We start from the raw sequence: 18,408 nt of genomic DNA, 5'->3' as shown, positions 1-18,408 counted from the left end.
GAATCTGAGCCCATTCTTCATGGCCAACAGCCTCCAGCTCTCTGATATTCTTGGGTTTATGTGCTGCAATCGTCTTCTTCAAATCCCACCAGAGATTTTCTGTGTGATTCAAGTCAGGCGACTGTGACGACCACTCTAGTATCTGCCAGGACTTTTTCTGAAGCCTTGGTGGACTTTTGACGTACGCTTGGGATCATCGTCCTGTTGGAAGGTCCGATGACGTCCAAGCTTCAGCTTTCTCAAACGGCCTGACGTTTGATAGAATCCATCTTGCCCTCCAAACGCTGCAGGTTTCCAGAGCCAGAAGAAGCAAAGCAGCTCCAGAGCATCACTGAGCCACCGCCATGCTTCACTGTAGACAGGGCGTTCTTTTCAGTGTAAGCCTCATTCTTCCTCCTCCAGACATACCGCTGATCCATATGCAAGGCAAGGCAATTTTATTTATATAGCACTATTCAGACACAAGGTAATTCAAAGTGCCGTACAGGGACATAAAACACAATAAAAACAAGACACAAAAACATTACCATTGCATGCAAAAGATAATAAAAGCGCAAGAAAATAAATAGTTCAAGCTTCAGAGAAGATGCATTAAAAGACAAGCATGTGGATAAATAATTGTAGATTAGAAGAAAGTTATATAGCTCATTCATTGGAAAGCCACAGTAAATAGTTATATTTTAATACCTGATTTAAATGCAGACCTTAGGTGTTCGGGAAGCTTGTTCCATAGGTGGGGAGCATAGAAAAGCTATAGAAAACACCATTGCAATAATCCAGCCTGCCAAAGATAAACGCGTGAATACGTTTTCTGTACCTTGTTTTGACAAAAATCTTCATCAACCATCAATCTTTTGATGGTTTCGAGCAAATTGGAGCAGACTTGTCTTGTGCTTCTGGGTCAGTAGTGGTGAACCTCTTGGAGTTCAGTCATGGAGTCCTTCAGTGTTCAGTATACTGTTACTGTAGAAACTGAAAGCTCACCGCCTGCTGCCACCAAGTCTTGCTGCAGGTCTTTTGCAGTCACTCGAGGGTTTTTGGCCTCCTGCCTCCTCAGAAATCTGGTGGCAGCCGCTGATAGCTTCCTCTTTCTGCCACATCCAGGTAGTGTAGCGTTAGCGTTCCTTTAGCTTTGGACTTGTGAACTCTGCTTCCAACAGCATCTCCAGGAACATTCAGTGCCTTTGCTGTCTTTTTGTATTCTTTTCCTTCTTTGTGCAAAGCAATCATCTCCTCTCTTAACTTTCTGAACAGTTCTCTTGACTCACTCGTATTTCTAACATGTAACCAAACGTCACTGTGAACAAAAAACCCCCGAGCCAGTCTGAGTATTTGATTTGAGTTTTCTATCTCAAGCACACCTGATGCAGCTAATGAGGCTCTTGATTAGTTACATCAGGTGTGCTTGAGACAACACCTGGTTTGTAAATGAGTCTCCTATGAGGGATTCTATTCAGGGGGTTGAATAATTTTCAGACTGCAGTCATTAAAAGTGGCATATTGTGTAGAATCTGGAGAAACCACCTGTAATATTAGTTGTGTTGAGCTATTTCAGTTGTTCTTGTTTGAGCCGTTCATTGAACACAGCTGAAAGTTTTGCCAATAGACCTAATGCAATGGGGTTGAATAATTTGGAGTAACTGTATACTGCTTTGTGGACTGCTGTTTGACCAGAGACAGAAAAGAGAGTCCTGCCGGAGAGTCTTTTCCTTATCTGTGTCACATGGGTTATGGCTCTGCCTGGGTCTATTCAGTCCGATGGGAGAAGTGAACATGATCACAATAAAGTAAATATTGGACCCATTTGTCACAAGCCACATATATAGATGGATATTGAAAATAAGATGGATTTTCAAACCAATCTGGAGTAAATTAAATTCGTTTGAGTCCTGCATCTGCCTCAGCAACATGCTCTATGTGTTGTGTTGTCTAATTATGTTGTGTTGTCTAATCGTCTCAAGCTGGAGGCTGTTGAAGTGTAGAAATCTTCACAAACAGTAAAAAATACGATTGTGTGTTTTAACATTAACCAGAGTCGAGCAAATGGTCTCGGTGTGTTTTGAAGCTGTTTCTAATGGAAACCAGGTTATTTTATCACCACAGTGTCGTCCAAAGCTAGTTAGCATGTACGCTAACAGCAGCAACAGACTGACAGTTCAACCTCTTTGTTGAACAACAACTAACCATGGCCTATACTGAGCAAAAGTCTGAAGCATATTAAAACAGCTATTGCTAAGCACAGGTCATAGTTGGTTGTTGTTCAACAATAGATTATTTATGCGCTCCACAGCCCCGACTGCTTCCCTCCATCCACACAATGTTCTCAACAAGGTGACCGCGCCCACTTAAGAAACAGGAAGGGTTTTACCATCTCAGACCGCTGGCATAGCCAGAAATCTTTGGTTTGGCATTAAAGGTCTATACATACTCCGCAAGAACAGAGAAGTTTGTTAGTTTTCTCGAGGTGGCAAGAACAAGAACAAAGTTCGTTCTGGCCAGGACATTTCATACTTCACGAGAACTCCTGGGAAGTCCTCATAGGGAATGACAACATTTCTGCTTTTCTGTATTAACCACACCCACTTAAAATTTCTGACCAATCACACAATAGTTCTTGGATACCAAACGAGAAAAAAGTTGTGGTGTCAAGAACAAGCTGCGAGAACTGCAAAACCAGGGCTGCAAGAAAAGAATGACATCATTTTTTTCTCGCAGCCCTGGGAGAGAGAACAAATTTCTCTGTTCTTGCGGAGTATGTACAGGCCTTTAGACTGTCGCCTTCTTGGTTTCCAAACCAAAGGTGACGTTCATTCTGCGAGGACTCAACATCTGATTGGTTAAGTTTAGGTAGGACACGCCTCTGATTAGTTCTTCACAAGGTCGTCCCGCCTCAAAGCATATCCTATCCTTATGTTATTTTCCTCTAAATGAGACCATGATTTACAGAATGAACATCATGCTGTTCTGAAGAAGACTTCAAACAAGCGACGGAGACCATAAATTCATTAGGAAAGTGTTTACTGAGGTAATAAAGTGAGAAGCAGGACACTAGCAAAAGCTACTTCCACATCTTTTACACAGTCTGTGGTTTCTGGGCACTTAATGTACATCCAACATTCACTCTTTGTTAGCTTTTAGGTGTTTTTTAGTTTTTGGTCTCCACCAACTTCTGAGGGAGATAACTGTCTCTTTAGCAGCTGAATGGTCCACTGTGTTTACCTGATAACATTAAAAATATTTTTGCTCAAAGCAACTGCCTGCTGCAGCTAGGCACAGGGTTGGTGAGAGCAGACAGACTCAATCAAAAAGTAGTGGGCCAAAAAGACGTAACAAGCTGGAACATGTTAAACCGCCTAGTGGAGCGGAAGTGAACTTCAGAGTTGAGTTGTAATTATACTGTGTGTGTCACAATAAGTGACATCCTTCACATTACACTTTTATTCACCATCTTGTTCATTGTTAATATAAAATGGTGATTAGTGCAGCGAAAGTGCAAAAGAAATAGCCGACTGAAACTACTACATTTCAGACCCAGTCCATGGTGTACTCAGAGGATGGAAAAGTCTTGGACTTGGCTCTTCATGTAATACTTATATTGTTGTTAACTGCAGTCTTTCATGAACCACGAACAATCAAATTATATTAATTAATTAATATTTTATCTATGCCCCTTGTTTGCTTTTTCATGGTTGTACCAAAATTGTAGATAAAAAGTCCACGATAAGTTACATAAGTTCTCAGGGAACAATATTAATCATGTCAAACTGATGAATGAATTGGGGGAAAAAGCAAGTGTCACTGAAGGACAACGTGGCTAAAAGAGTCTGCAGCCACGCCGGCAGCTCTGTGCAGGTGTCCTCAGGCACAGTAGTGTTGTGAGCTGAATGCAGCAGGCGAACATGCTCACAATGACAAAGCGAACATGCTGATGGTACACTGTTCACAGAGTTTACCTTAGTTTATTATGTCAGCATGTTAATACTTGCTAATTAGCACTAAACACAAGTAGTACAGCTGAGGTTGATGGGAATGTGAAATTAGATTTTCACTTTAGTTATTTTGTAGATCACAAAAGCCTCGGTGGCCAGGGCAAGAGCTTAAAAATGATCTTGTTCAAGCTTTTTCATCTCTTTACTTATTGCTGCTGTTGGCATTTTCTACACTGTACATGTACATGTATGAGTGATGTTGGCCTAACATGTTTCTCCAACATCTGAACAAGCAGTTCTACTCTGAAGAATGTACAATTTTAGGTATTAAACTATACAGTACAGATAATACAAAAATGATGAAGTTAGAAAGTATCTGTAATATAATATCATGATATAAGTGCCTGGGAAACCCTTTTCAGCCACTTCAAGGCTCTCATTTTGTGTTAGTTAACAGTGACAAATATATGAGACCACACTTTAGCCCACACTTATGATGTTAGATTGCTGTACTACAGCCTTCATATTATTTAGCATTTGTCCTCTTGTTTTGATATCCTGACAAAATGGCAAAGCTCTGGAATATAATTTGTTTAGCTGCCGAGTTTGTTGAATCTTCCTTCCAGCATGTGAGCACATGATAAAACTCCAATCTGCACAGTGCAGCTTGTGCTCTTACATAAGACAGAGAAAACAAAAAAGAGAATCTCTTGGGAAAAATAAATACCACTGATGTTAAATGTGAACTGAAAGAACAAAAACTGAGGTATGAACAGGGATTTGATTAGATCGCTGGACTTATTCTCAGTATTTTCAGGCAATGTAACTGTGATCTGAGTAGAAATTACAGTCAGGCCTCACCGTCCAATCAGACAATGATGGCTGTATACGAAACGATGCATATACACACAGATCCTTTATTCTTTAACTATAATCTAAATGTAAGCACTCCAAAGCAAGACCCAACAAGCATCAGCCTAAACTATTCTCTATGGGGCTGTCACAGATTCGCTTTTACTTTTATTCATTCATATGGGCGAGCCCTTCCTCAGCAATCAACCCGACACAGCAAAATAACAAACCAAACCTATTCATGGATCACAATTCAGCAAAACAAACTGTTTACAAGCTCTGGTTGGTGCCAAATGGCCTGTACAAGAATTCCACTGAAATGATTTGTAAATCCTAAATGTGTGACAAAATAAACTTAACGCGAAGATCCACTTTCTAGAACAACAGACGTACAATATGAAAACACTGTGACACTGTGAAGGGGGTCGCATTTAGGGATGAACCTTTATAGAATTGTTCCGTTTCAGCTCACTGGTTCACTCTCAGTGCACTCACAGTGCAGTTTCCTGCAGTTTCTGGAGATGGTAGGGACCAAAAAGCACCTAAACATAGTGAATATTAGACTTATATTCATCTGGGAATGTAGTATGAAGAGCAAAACAGTTTACTATGTCAGTGTTGATCTTTTTATTTTAAGACTGAGTTGACTTTATTGCTTTTCTTAAATTATTTTCAGTTGTCAGTTGCAGTTTGGTTAGGGTTAGGCAATAAAACTACTTAGTTAGCTTTAGGCACCAAATCTAGGGACATTTTTAAATATTTATATCCCACTTACTTAAACCGTTTAAAGAAAATCTGCTAACACCCAGGTGCAAAAAGCATCTGCCTAAAAATGATCATATCATATTATCTTTATCACATTAGATTGTTATAAAAGAAAAAAAATATGGCAGATAATGTAGGAAAAAACAACAATGAAAGGCTGTGGTATGATTTCATGTAAGCTCCATTTGAGATTTCATCACTTTAATTTACTCTGGATTTTCATATTAGTACTATAGAGTTGCACTGTATTTCACACTTTCCTCTGTGTGTTGTGTAAACGGGGAAGGCGGTAATGCGCTGTCAAAACAACTGAGACTTCACTGACTGGCTTTATTTTGATTTTGATTAACCCGACAGAACACGGTGAAACTGATTATTATCCGCAAGACTTGTCTGGAAAAGGGAAATTTGTGACAAGATAAAGGAAGGGAGGGGGGCGGGATGAAAAGGGGATGAGAATCAGACCAAAAAAGACTCACAACATCTGCTGTGCTGCGCCATGTCCGTCCATGTGCCGTTGGGTAAGCACTTCCTGACCTTGGGTCCCACAATCACCCGGTTTCCTCTGCAGATGTACTCAATCTCATAATCCACAGGCAGGATCTGCACACTGCGGATCTATAAGAGCAACACAGATGGAAATACAGCAGTTAAAGCATGATTGATGCTCTCTCACACAAGTTTCCCTCATTCACTTATAGACCCTCTCCATTCTGTCTCAGTGCAGTAGACTCCGGTGCCATATGGCTGTGACAATAAAGCTCTACAAGGAAGATTGCAATATTGTCTGAATTGATGGGCTGTCACTGTCTGAATCACACCTTCTCTCTGGCTGGGAGAGGAGAGAAATAAGCAGGATTGCCCAGGCTTTACAGTATCTTTCAATTTAATGTGATGTGTGTGTGTGTGTGTGTGTGTGTGCGTTTGACTCACGGGTACATACATCCATCAGTCAATTTCAAGCATGTGAATGGCTCTATTCGAATGGCTTGTTACTGCATCAGTCGCTCTTCTGATTTGAGTTTTGCTGCAGTACAGAATCCACCTCCTCTCAAAAATGTATTTTGCTTCTTGTTATTTCACCTGGATGTTTGACCTTCACTGAGCAGAATGAGCGATATATGTGCAGAGTTGGACACTGGATGACTGTTCTCACATTCATCTGGTGAAGTGGGAAAGTTTCTCTGAGCTCATTTTAAACCTCAGTGTAACATCTCTACATTTGAGCATGATTTTGGCACATTGCTACTAATTTGGAAGCCAATCAGTAATTCATGCACAGTTATTCCTGTGGTGTTTTAAGACTTTGTTTGACAACAGAAAGACACACGGAAGGATCAGAGAGCTGGCTGTCATGTGACAAATATTGCAGATGATTCTGGGACATGGCTTTGACAAGCACATGAGCCGTCAGAGCCATGGGTTGCTCTGTAACTTGAATGAACAAAATTGGACAATATTTGGGAGGCTGTGCATATTATATTTCTTACAAAAGTGACGTTAGATGTCTGAGTGGAAAATATGAAGCCGTAGCCACCAGCTGGTTCGCTTAGCTTCGCACAAAGACGGGAAAAGGAGGGAAACAGCGAGCCCGGCCTGTCCCTTGATTTTACAAGAAGTTATGTAGTGGACTATTTGCTCTCATAAAACTGCAATTTGTCATTTTTATAGTTGTTTCTGTACTGATTAAAGAAATTAGATATAATGTGTTAATTTGCCGGCTTTAGAGTTGATGGTATATTATATAATTAGCCAATTGGCAAATTTTTTATACTTTCAATTCAGTTACATTACAGTTAGAAGCTACAGTTTGCTGTATACTCCTTACAAATCTGTGTTTTTTATTTGGAAAATCCTAGAGCCAGCTGTGGTTTAATGTGCCTGATTTGACAAATGGCATTTTTTTTATTTAGATCCAGTGCAGGATTCTCTGTACCTGTTCTTGTGTCAGGCCTCTGTAGCGGATCCCCCCATCCCTGGGGGGCCGGATGATGGCACAGCCTGCGAAAAAAGAAAAGAGGAAGAGGAATGAAGGAAGAAGGACGAGAGCACAGCGGGAAAGCTCTGTCTCCAGATTATGCTGATGCATTACAGCAACATGATATATTGTCAATTTAACTGATGCCTTATTTGCTGCACAAATTACAGTGTTTCATTCAGGTCACTTAGTGCTCTCTGCAGAGTTACTGCTGTCCATTAATGCATATTATAAACACACTCTCACACACACACACACACACACACACACACACTCACTCACACACACACTGCAAAAACACAGACAGATTCCCACACGTATTCAGTCACAAACAAACACACAAATTACCTCCAGTTGATGAATTATGTATGGGCACAACAAGAGATGGAAGAGCATAGAGAATAATCAGAAACAATAGCCTCGCCATCTCTGGATCTGAAAGAGAGAGCGAGAGAGAGAAAAAGGGTTTTTTTTTAAAAGCAGGCAAGTGTTACAGGGTAATTGTGGATTTTGGAGAAAGGCAGCATAGGAAACGACAGACAACATGAAAAAGGTTACTGAGAAAATATTCTTTCAGCAGTAATGCAACAAACTCAGATCTTAGATAGTCATTTTCAGCCCACTGCTGCCTGTCCTTTTAAAAGCGATGCATCAACTTTTTTGGCAGAAACGCTCAATTTTCAGCCTGCCTGAATGTGCACAGAGAGGATGAGCTGCAAGATAAGTCCACTTTTCTCTCTCTGCCTCTATTTGTATTTACAGAGCAGACAGTCCAGGCTCAGTTGATCGCCAGCTTGGCTTTATTTCAAAGGCTCTGTATACAAGGTTTCAACCGAGGTTTTGATGGCTGATACTGAAAGCAGCTGCCGATGGAAGCATTTCACGCTGAGGCAAACTCGAGAGAGCTTTCTTCATGTCAGGGTAGAGAAGTATCTGGAACAGCTCGTAAACAATGGGTACAATACCTCTCTATTAAACAGCACAGAGGTATTTAACTAGTGTAGCATTCTCAGACTCACACTGAAGAGGTTTTTCTTTTTAATGGTTAAAATCTAGGCAGAAGACCTGCCAGCAGACAGTGACTCCGGTGTTTCCAAAAAAGAAGACCAATTGCATGCAAGTCTATGAGAAAACAGCCCATCAGGTTTGATTTATTTCCTCAGTAAAACCCTTTCCTAATGAGTTTATGGTCTCAGCCGCTAGTTTCAGGTCTTCTTCGATACAGGATTATGCTCATTTAGTAACTTATGTTCCCGTTTAGAGGAAAACAGATGATAAAGCAGGGTATGCTTTAGGGCAGGACTACCTTGTGAGTAACCAATTCAGAGGCAGGTCATGCCTAAACCTAACCAATCAGAGGCAGGAAATTCACAGAATGAACATCGATTCAGGCTTCAAACCCCAGATGGTGACAGCCTAAATGCCACATTCAATGGACTTCAAAATGGCAGTCCACACATCAATCGGCGGCATTCTTATATCCAGTCTATGCTAACGCCACACACCCACATATCGTTCATTTTCAAACTTGTACTCTTGAGCCCCATCTGCCACTGACACGAGTGACACCTGAGAGAATTTTCCAGACTTCACACGGCTCCTTTTGGCGGCACAAAGGGTTTTTTTTTTCAACTTTTTTCGCATATGCAGTGATACTCCAGCTGTAAACACACTTTGATGTGTACAATCTGCTCTGAGCTGAGCTGGGCTGAGGAAGAGTTCCCCTTCAGAGGAAGAGTGACAATTAAATCAATAAACATCGGTCAAGAAATAAGAAATAGAGCAAACTATTCCATTAACTTAACACTGCTTGATGTGTAGAAAGACTCCATCCAATTCACAAGGATGGTGAAACGACGCACCACTTAGCAGTCACACTGACTGTCTAATCTGCAGATTTCATGAGAACAGAATGAGTGTGCTAAGCTAACCAGCAAAAAGTCAAAAGTCCCGTGAGCCACAGCGCTTCAAGTGCTGGCAGGAAGGGAAACACAAACACACACACACACACACACACACACACACACAGCTGACTGTATCAATGATAAACAAACTATATATAGCTGCTCATTTGCAGTTTTGAATAATAAACGTTGCTTTATGAGGTTGTCGCACATGCACAAACATAAACACATCCATACACGCACACTTAACAAGGCTGTAAGCAGGTTGAGGGTGTGTGTGTGTGTGTGTGTGTGTGGTGAAGTGGGTGGGAGGGTGGGGGCATAACAAAGCAAAGCACCACAGTGAGGGAGACAGATGGCAGCGAGGCTTGCTTGTGGAAGACAGACAAACTCTGCTGGATACTTCATTAGCATTATCCAGTGTATTTTTAGAGTTCACTGACAAGAAGCATGCAGGAGGTAGACACCACCAGAGAGTGTGCATTATGTGTGTGTGTGTGTGTGTGTGTGTGTGTGTTGGCAGCATACAGTGTGTGATTTAGACCTGTGTAGGACGGAGGGAGGGGAGGCAGGAGAGAGAAAAGGGGGAGAAAGAAGGACAGCCCAGCAGGAGTCATTAATATCAGCGATCACACACTGAGCCGGATAAAAGCAAACTATGTGAGTGAGTGTAGCGCGGACGAGGCGGCCTGACTCCATCAGGCTGCAGAGGCACTGAGCAGACAGGGGGAAGGGGGCCGTCAGCTAGCCCCGAGCTTTAAATGCAATTAAGGCTTCAGCACCACGGACAGCGCCTTCACTGCTCCAAAACACTGCAGCCTTGAGAGAGAGAGAGGGGGGGGGGGAGAGAGGGAGAGAGGGGGGGAGAGAGAGGGAGAGCGCGCCCATGTTACAGAAGCACCTCCAGCCCATGCACATCCTCTTCCACCTCTCGTGCCACTGTTGCAGACACCGCCTGCTTCCTTGTGCGCTAACTAATGCCGGAAGCTGCATCGGACAGGGGTGCTCAGGTCCATTTCAGTCACCGAAGCCAGCTCACGCCATGTCCCAGCTCTACAGCGGGTCCACAAGGCACCCTACATGCACACAGACTCAGATGCTGTATTTCGTGCATGGCTGAGCATGAACTGTTGAGACGTGAGGGTCACAGTAAGGGTGCCACCAACCGTATGCTGCCGGTAGTTACTTGTCGGCTGTTGACAAGGGAATCCGTGACGGCCTGTAGGGGAAGGCCGACCATATTAACAAGCCCGTATAGTCCTCCATGAATGGATCTCAATAATAACATGTCATCTGCTTAAAGCGGCTGCGTGCTGTTTAGAAAGGTGGAACATCTCATCCTGCCGTCCTCTCCTCCTGGACCATAAAAGAGGTAAAACGCGCGCAGGGTGGTGATGGTTTCCTGCAAGAAGGGACTCAAAACAAATCTGGCCTGTGCCCATCGAAAATGTATGGCCTTTGCATGCAAAATGAGGCACGAATTTGGCATCCGTCTGGATTATTCACATGTGAAACGGAGCCTTTTTTTTCTGAATAAATGCAGACTAATATCGCGACCTTACAGTAATAGTAGCATGTAGCCCCCCTGAAGCAAAGCTGTTACATGTGTACTTACTATTAGTTTCGATGCGCTCAGTCAAGATAACAGTGCGTCCTCCGGATGGGACCCGCCAGGGAAAGCCCACAGTCGGATTATTTGGTAAAAATGTGCATCTTTGCGATTTGTATGGCTCTATTAATATGGCTATAACTGTGCAAGCTGCTCCGTTCGTAAACAGGATGTCACAGACACAAAACGTATCGTGCTCGGGTTCCCTCCATGTATTGCAGTTTACGTATGGCAAAGGTTAAGAAACGACAAGAACCCGTACAAAAAATAGACATGCACTATGTACAAACGCGTCCCCATAAACGACGAAACACCGATTCACCACACTCCCCTCCTTTTTTCTCTCCCCCTCTACGATCTTGAGCTAATTCACGACGTCATGATGGAGACGCACCGTGCGTAACGGTCCCTCTCTCACGCATTTATATGCCCCCCTCCTCCTCCTCCTCCTCCTCCCTCCTTTCCAAGATGAAACACGCCAAGGTCCGGGCCCACAAAAGCGAAAAATATCATAATGAATCATACGAGGAGGCTTTGGGTTTATGGTAAGCTTGCAGATTGATCCCACCGTGAATAATTATATCACGGCAGGAGGACTAGACACGGATGGAGGTGCAGATACGGCGCCGTGGTATTAACAGTGACTACTTTAAGCCTTTCTCTAAAGCCCTTTGGAGTTAAGTCAAGGAAGCAGCAGTCAGTCATTTCTACAACACTGGCCATCTATTAAATCAGAGCCCATCGACTCCTTCATCTCCTCTGTTGTATCTTTCCAACCATTCTGTGCTCCTCCTCTGCCATCTATTCTGAGATCAGCATCCTGCTTCATATTTATACATCTGCTGAATAATTGAAGGACGGCTGAGGAAGACATAACCTCTCCCTCTGTCTCCCCATCCCTCTGCCTGCATCTGTAAAACAGGGATTCTGGTCTTCTCCTGCCTTCTTTCATACTACAAGATATCAAATAAATATGAACATGTGGGAATCTGACAGGCCCAGATTTATTGGTTATAGGAGTGATAGTGAGTGCCATTCTGACTAATTTCACAAATGCCATTAAAATGGTGAGGACTAACTGTTAATAAGACAGAGGTGAAGGTGAGGTGCAACAATAGTGATTTAAATACAGACGTCATACACACATCAACCTGCGGGTGTCCACAGCATCTGTACAACAAACTTGTCAAATATTCAAATCAGCAGCACATGTAACTGTACATGTCAATATTTTCCAGCTTTGTAATAATTACATACATACACAAGTCATTTCTCGACTTTTGTGTCTTACACTTTGACATTCAAAGTACAATATCGTAGAAAGAAAGATCACAAAAAAAGTCAACCAAAAAAAAAAAAAAGTCGTCAAACTGTGCCTGGGTGACTCCGATTGTTAAAATCGGAATTAAAAATCATAAAAAAAGGCGCACACTTGTTCTTTAAAATAGCTCTAAACAAAAGTACGGATGAGCTAACAACAAAGTACAACTGATGCTTCATTTGTTGCTTGTTCTGTGTCAAGGCACACTCCGAATTACAAGAACAAATTTGTCTTAAAAAACAAAAAGGCAAACAAGAGAGGATTTGCTGCCACAGAAATCAGCTCATACAAATGTAAACAATGACAAAATAATACAAAGTTGGGAAAGGCTTTTTGCATCATAAGACTACAGAACAGCAACGATAAAAAGAAAAAATGGCTGAGCTTCATCACCTTAGCTTCAATGGTGTCAGTGTTTGAGCATACAGCTCGAGATACATGTCACACATATCTGTTTAAATAGCCAACAAGGAGTGCATGCTGTTGGAGGGAAAAGAGCCAAACAGTCCCTGTTAATTCAATTCATCGTTTCAGGAATTTTCAAAAAACACATTCTCTCGTGCCAAAAATAACAAAGCCTTACTTGCAGCATGTTACTAGAAATAAATATACGTAATGTGATTTCTAACGTGCTTTCACTCTGCTCTGACAGAGAACTGTTTTTGTCATTCTTCCCCTACACGCTAACCTGACGAGGGTGGATATGAGCGTGCATTCCCCGCCGCCCTCTACCTTGAAGCGATCGCTGATAAGACTGGACACAATGGGGGGAGGGTGGGGGGGGGGGGTTCTTTTGCCCGTCTCGCCAAATTAGATCAACCATTAGCCTGGCAGAGTCCCTTCTAAATATGCCTGTCCCAACAGGGCTTTTGATCTTTCTTCACTGTTCCTTCATGCTCAAGGAACAAATCCTACCCAGAGTCCCTCACAGGGAGTGAATATACAGTTTAGTTGTCCTGGAGGGTTGAAAGCGTCCAGTAGTGTTCTAACAAGGCTGCGATGTTAACTATTGATCAGCGTCAGCTTTAGAATAATGTCAGTCAATGTATGTGTGCTTATTTACACCAGGTATCATACACCTACAACTCCACCACTCCATTCGCGGTTAATTTGTTGTCTTATACGTTAGTTGGTACCTACGTGTTCACCCTAATTTGTACTAATTTGATAACTCACATTTTACTTTAGTAGTAGTGTTTACAGCTGTTATATCTATGACACACCTATGACCTCACAAACTGAAGCTTCGGTGGTGCTGCTTGTAGAACTGCTGCTGGCGCTCTTTGGCGGATGTTTCCGTCAGCTTGTCTCTTCTGTCCATCGCTCCGCCTCTCTCCTTCTCCCCCTCATCCCCAGTTACACTCCCCACGTCGCTGAGGTCCCCGAGGTGCTCAATGGAGTCATATTTCTCCAAGTCGGAAGCGATGGTCTGCAGGCTGAACACCGAGAGGGAATCCGACCCCGCCCGCTCCCTCTCCTTTTCATTCTCCTTCTCCTTGTATTTCTCCACCAGGTCTGTGGCACCCACCCGATCTGTCCCCGTCGCACCCCCACTGCAGGTACCGCCCTCCTTCTTGTCGGACTCCGCTCCAACGGGGGGACTCCGCCCACCGCAGACAGTGGGGCGTCCTCCCTCGGCCTGGTCCCTGCCTCTCTGAGCGTGGATCTGCTCGCTGATTTGTTCCAGGTTTCGTAAGGCGATGGAATAGCGGGTCTTCACTTTGGCTACTTGCTGCTCCAGCTGCAGCACTTTGGCCTTGTTCTCCTGGAGTCACACAGAGGGCACAGCAACTTTCATCATCAATTTCAACATTGATTTTATGCCATAACCTACCGGTGACCCCCCAAGAAAATCCATAAGATACAGAATATGTTACAGCATTTTTGCTAACTCAGCAGCGTGTTTACAGTGCAATTAAACAGATGGAGATTATTTTTTTCTCGTGAGAAAGTGAGACTGGTGGGAGAGAGCAAAGTAAGCTTCAGCAAGCACCCTGTAATGCACTTACGGTGTCACAAACAGAGGTGTTACAGGGCTCTGCGTGTCAGCATTACCTCCAGTATGTGATTGAACTGTGCCTTGAGCTCAAAGTACGGTTTGGATTTCACAATGACTCTTTTGAGGGACTTTTGCAGCATCTGAACCCGAGCCTCAGCCTCCTGACAGGCGTGCGTGACGCGCATGTGCTCCCTCTCACTGCGGAGTCGCTCCTCCTCGGCCTCATTCACCTGTGAGAGACATGCAGGAGCAGAGTGTTTAAACACACACACACAAGCGCACACACACACAAGCGCACACACACATTCCTAGTGCCTTGTCACCTGCAAACTGCTAAAGTTAAAAGAAGAACTGCATGAATTTTACACATCCAAGTCTGTTTACAAGTCTTGGGGAGTCCTGCTGCATATGTGAAAAAAGAGCAGTGGAGTTTAATGTTGCAGTTTATTTGGAGCTACGGTTAATGCAGTCTAATACAACAGTCCTGCAATAACGCCCATCATCATGACAGTTATAATGTTCAGTTGTTGTTAAGACTGTTTTGTATAGATGCAGCTGTCGGCAGTCAAGTTGCATATTGGGTAAAGTAGAGAGGATGTTTTGACAAGGAAGAGGAACGTGTAGAGTAACGACATCTCCGGTTCTGCTGTATTGATTTTTCACTGTTGTTGTTCACTGGGAGTCTATTAGTGTTATAAGATGTGCAATGCTAAATCAGTGGAGTACTCGTGTAACAAGACTATTGCCGGTTTGTCTTGTACGTGTAATTCTGCTCAAATAAACAACCAGATAAACGGCTTAAACCGATTTGGCTTCTTGTTTTATTCCTTTGTCGCTATCCACCAAAATGCTTTGCTCTTTCTACTTACCAGTCAATGTTTTACCGTCCTGAAAAAAACATGTATCATCCCATTTGAGACACCAGAGTCACCCTGCACCTACCGTACATGGCTGACTCAACCTGGGTCCGCTGTCATTTTACCTTGGAGGTAGCATGGTTGAGCATCTCCTGCCAGGTGGGATCCAGGGTGTTCTTGCCATCAGCCATCAGGCCCTGCTCCGCCACATAGACCATCTCCCTGGCAGCTGTGTGCATAGAAACCGCTCTCTCGTAGCTCAAAGCTGCTTTTTGGGTCTCCTGCTGTGCCTACAGAGCAGACAGAACTTTTACAGCCTACAGAAGTGGAATATGACAGGGACATGCCCCATTGTCGCCTTAGGTCCCATTAAAATCAATATTTTTTCATCATAGTTTTTGATTTAAAATGCTTGATGTTGAAGTCCAACAGGTAAGTGAAGAAAAAACTGCCTTTCAAATACATCTATTTAAATTTGTAATTTTAACTGTTCACAATTTCCCATAAGGCAAATTATCTTGTATCCAGATTGTGTGCAGGGCTACTTCCTGCTAAAATGGGTGGCAGTTTACACCTGGCATTAGAATTAATCTCAAATGCATTTTGATTGTCCACTTGTGATCAGAGTTCAACTCAGATTTACTTTTAGATGTCTAAAACTGTAATCGCTGCAAAATAGAGAAGGCATCTAAAGCTCGTCTATGTTCTTTGGTGTAGGTAGAGAACAGTGTGTAGGGGGTGTAAGGCTATATGCACAATGATAACCAGTAGGAACCCTACACCGCATATGTCGACTGATGCATCCCTGCCTACCTCCAACTGCTGTCTGAGCAATCAGATCAAAGATTTTGAAGAATGTATTTATTTTGGGAGCTTCTCCTGTATTGGTGAGCTTGCCTCTTGTGGTAAGCTCATCCCCAGATGCGTTTCAATGCTGAATAGGAACAGGACCAGAAGATGAGTGGTCCAAAAAAGTCACTTTAAATCATGTTTGTGCTGGTTCACACTGGCCAATTAAAAAAAAAAACAACGGGTAAAATGACTTTCTCTTGCTCTCAGCAGAGCTCCTGGATCCGGTAGGTACAAAGTGCCTAGTTTGAGGAAACTTCAGAAGGTCCTGCTTACACCGAGACTAGAACCTAGCTACCAGGATAAGCCAATCTCTAGGCACTGTATTCACTTTCGCTCACAGCATTTTTAGCTCCTGCATCTCAACATAGTAAACTGTATTTCTGACAAAGAAGATTTCTCAAAGGCTTACATATATCGTAGTGAGACAAGTGGGACACATGTTTTCTGAGCGTACCTCTTTTGCAAGGCGGCGAGCTTCATAGTAGGGTCTTGCTTTCTCTATGCAGCCACCAAGCTGAGAGCTCTGAGCGTTTAGCTTCCTGGCAGACTCTGTGAGGATCTTCCTGTACCCTGATCTGGCATCCTGGATGGTTAATGCATGAAAATGACAAGATTAGATTTACCTGTAATGGAATAGCCGATTAGATTTCACACAGAAGTATGGCTGCCAGTGAGCAATCCATTCACTGTGTCAAACTATCGGCACCAATGCATTTTCCATTTTAAGAGTTCTAGCTTTTCCAGACAGTATGCCTAGAGATGCCGAAAACACAATTATCATATTGATTGGTACTACTACTAAAATATTTAACGACAGAGACAGACCCTCAAGCAGTCCCTGGGTTCAGTTCTTTTCACTTTTCTCATGAGTATTGTTTTGTCAAAATCAAAGTATTTTTGTTCAAACTGTTTTCCATATTTTTCAGTCATGTTTAGAAAGACTGAAAAATGCCCCTAATTGGGTGGAAAGTGTTTTTCTTTCTTTTTTTTTTTTTTTTTAAACTTACATCCAACTGCAGTTCTAGTCTGTTGATCTCTGCGCTTGCTTCATTAAGATGCTCCAACTCCTCCTGTGGGAAAAAATAATAATAATGTGCTGCTTTATGTACTTATCAACAACTAGTGAAAATGTATATTCTTCAAGTAAACTATCTTCAGCTTAAATCTCCTGTGTTAACATTTCATTCAATATAATGACGCTGAAACTGTTTGAATTAAATAGTAATGCAAATAAGGCACAAACGGGCTGTAATGAAGACATAATGGTGCATTTTTGTGTCAACTGACAACATAATCACTGCTGATCTGACAACAGGATTTGCACAGATTACTGTATTATGAAACTGATGCAAGGCACAAAAGAATGATCAAAATGTTTTTATTCCGACAAAGCTAACTCGCAGTTAGGCTTAACCCAAAGGTGATCCAGTATCACCCACCCAGGTGCCGTTAAATAAACTTACAGCTTGGCTAACTAATGTGTCAGCCTCGCTCCTTGTAGGGTAAATGACCACTAACAAACCCCAGCTGGAGGCTCTCCTACCTGGATTCTGGGGTCTAGTTCCTCCTCGTAGGGACTGTGTAATTGTTCTCCCACGCATTTTTGTTTTTCACTTTCACCTTCCTCGCAGGTGTCCCTGAGCGCTGTCTCTAATGGGTTTCCATTAGTTTCGGCAGCCTTGACTTCCTCTTCCTCACCGGGAATAACCTCCCTCCAATCCCCTGCATCTGACTCGCCGGACCCGGCGGGGCTCTCACGCAAGTCGCCAGGCTCCATTCCAGGCCTGATGGTTTCGGTAGAGGCAGCGTTAGCTAAGGTTGCTTCACCAGCAGACGTGGTGGCTAAGTAACCCACAAAAGCCCGGTCCCGTTAACCAAAATTCAGTGTTACTCAGCAGGGGTACATTGGTAAATAATTCCAGTGGTGACGACTGTTGCTGAGTTTGCAATGTGCCATATCACATCACAGAAAAACACGAACCCTCTGAAGCTAGCCTCGCATGCTAACAGGCTAACTCCGTCACTGAGAATTTAACGGCTGCTTTACAACAACCAGATGAGGACAACTTGCTATCATGAGATGAAACGCAAAAGGAGGCCCATCACTGTGCCCCCCCATCACACATGTTCTCTCCTCCATCTCCCACCGGCTCTTAATTGCTTTAGCTAGGCTAGGCTAGGCTAGCTAGCGGTTTCGGTCTCACATCATCAATACAAATGAAGTAAACAGACGCGTTACAACGTTTGAGCCAGTGCGGCTACCGTAGACACGTTTCCTCACCGTCACAGATAAAAAACGAAACAAACTGATCCCTGACATGGACGAGTGGTGTTAAATAATA

General features: G+C 43.0%; 2 protein-coding genes across 2 annotated transcripts in view; both read right to left on the bottom strand.

Annotated features, from left to right (window-relative positions):
- Positions 1-11,072, bottom strand: part of gabbr1a (gamma-aminobutyric acid (GABA) B receptor, 1a) — a 66,552-nt gene extending 55,480 nt beyond the window's left edge. Inside the window, exons 1-4 of the mRNA XM_070835614.1 lie at positions 11,044-11,072; positions 7,873-7,959; positions 7,483-7,547; positions 6,026-6,164 (exon numbers count right to left, since the gene is read on the bottom strand). Coding sequence (XP_070691715.1) covers positions 6,026-6,164; positions 7,483-7,547; positions 7,873-7,951 — 283 coding nt within the window. The 5' untranslated portion in view covers positions 7,952-7,959; positions 11,044-11,072. The remainder of the gene's footprint in view (positions 1-6,025; positions 6,165-7,482; positions 7,548-7,872; positions 7,960-11,043) is intronic.
- A 970-nt stretch (positions 11,073-12,042) lies between these two features.
- On the bottom strand, positions 12,043-18,271 carry sh3bp5la (SH3-binding domain protein 5-like, a). Its single transcript, XM_070836084.1, has 6 exons — positions 17,610-18,271; positions 17,074-17,136; positions 16,521-16,649; positions 15,340-15,504; positions 14,414-14,587; positions 12,043-14,123 (listed from the first exon to the last, which is right to left on the bottom strand). The coding sequence occupies exons 1-6, from the start codon at positions 17,841-17,843 to the stop codon at positions 13,590-13,592; spliced, it is 1,299 nt and encodes a 432-aa protein (XP_070692185.1). The 5' UTR covers positions 17,844-18,271; the 3' UTR covers positions 12,043-13,589.
- Positions 18,272-18,408: the final 137 nt, after the last annotated feature.

Source organism: Pempheris klunzingeri, chromosome 8, assembly GCF_042242105.1.
Source record: "Pempheris klunzingeri isolate RE-2024b chromosome 8, fPemKlu1.hap1, whole genome shotgun sequence".
Classification (NCBI taxonomy): Eukaryota; Metazoa; Chordata; class Actinopteri; order Acropomatiformes; family Pempheridae; genus Pempheris; species Pempheris klunzingeri.
The sequence above is the reverse complement of the archived record's forward strand: the minus strand, read 5'-3'. Positions and strand labels throughout refer to the sequence as shown.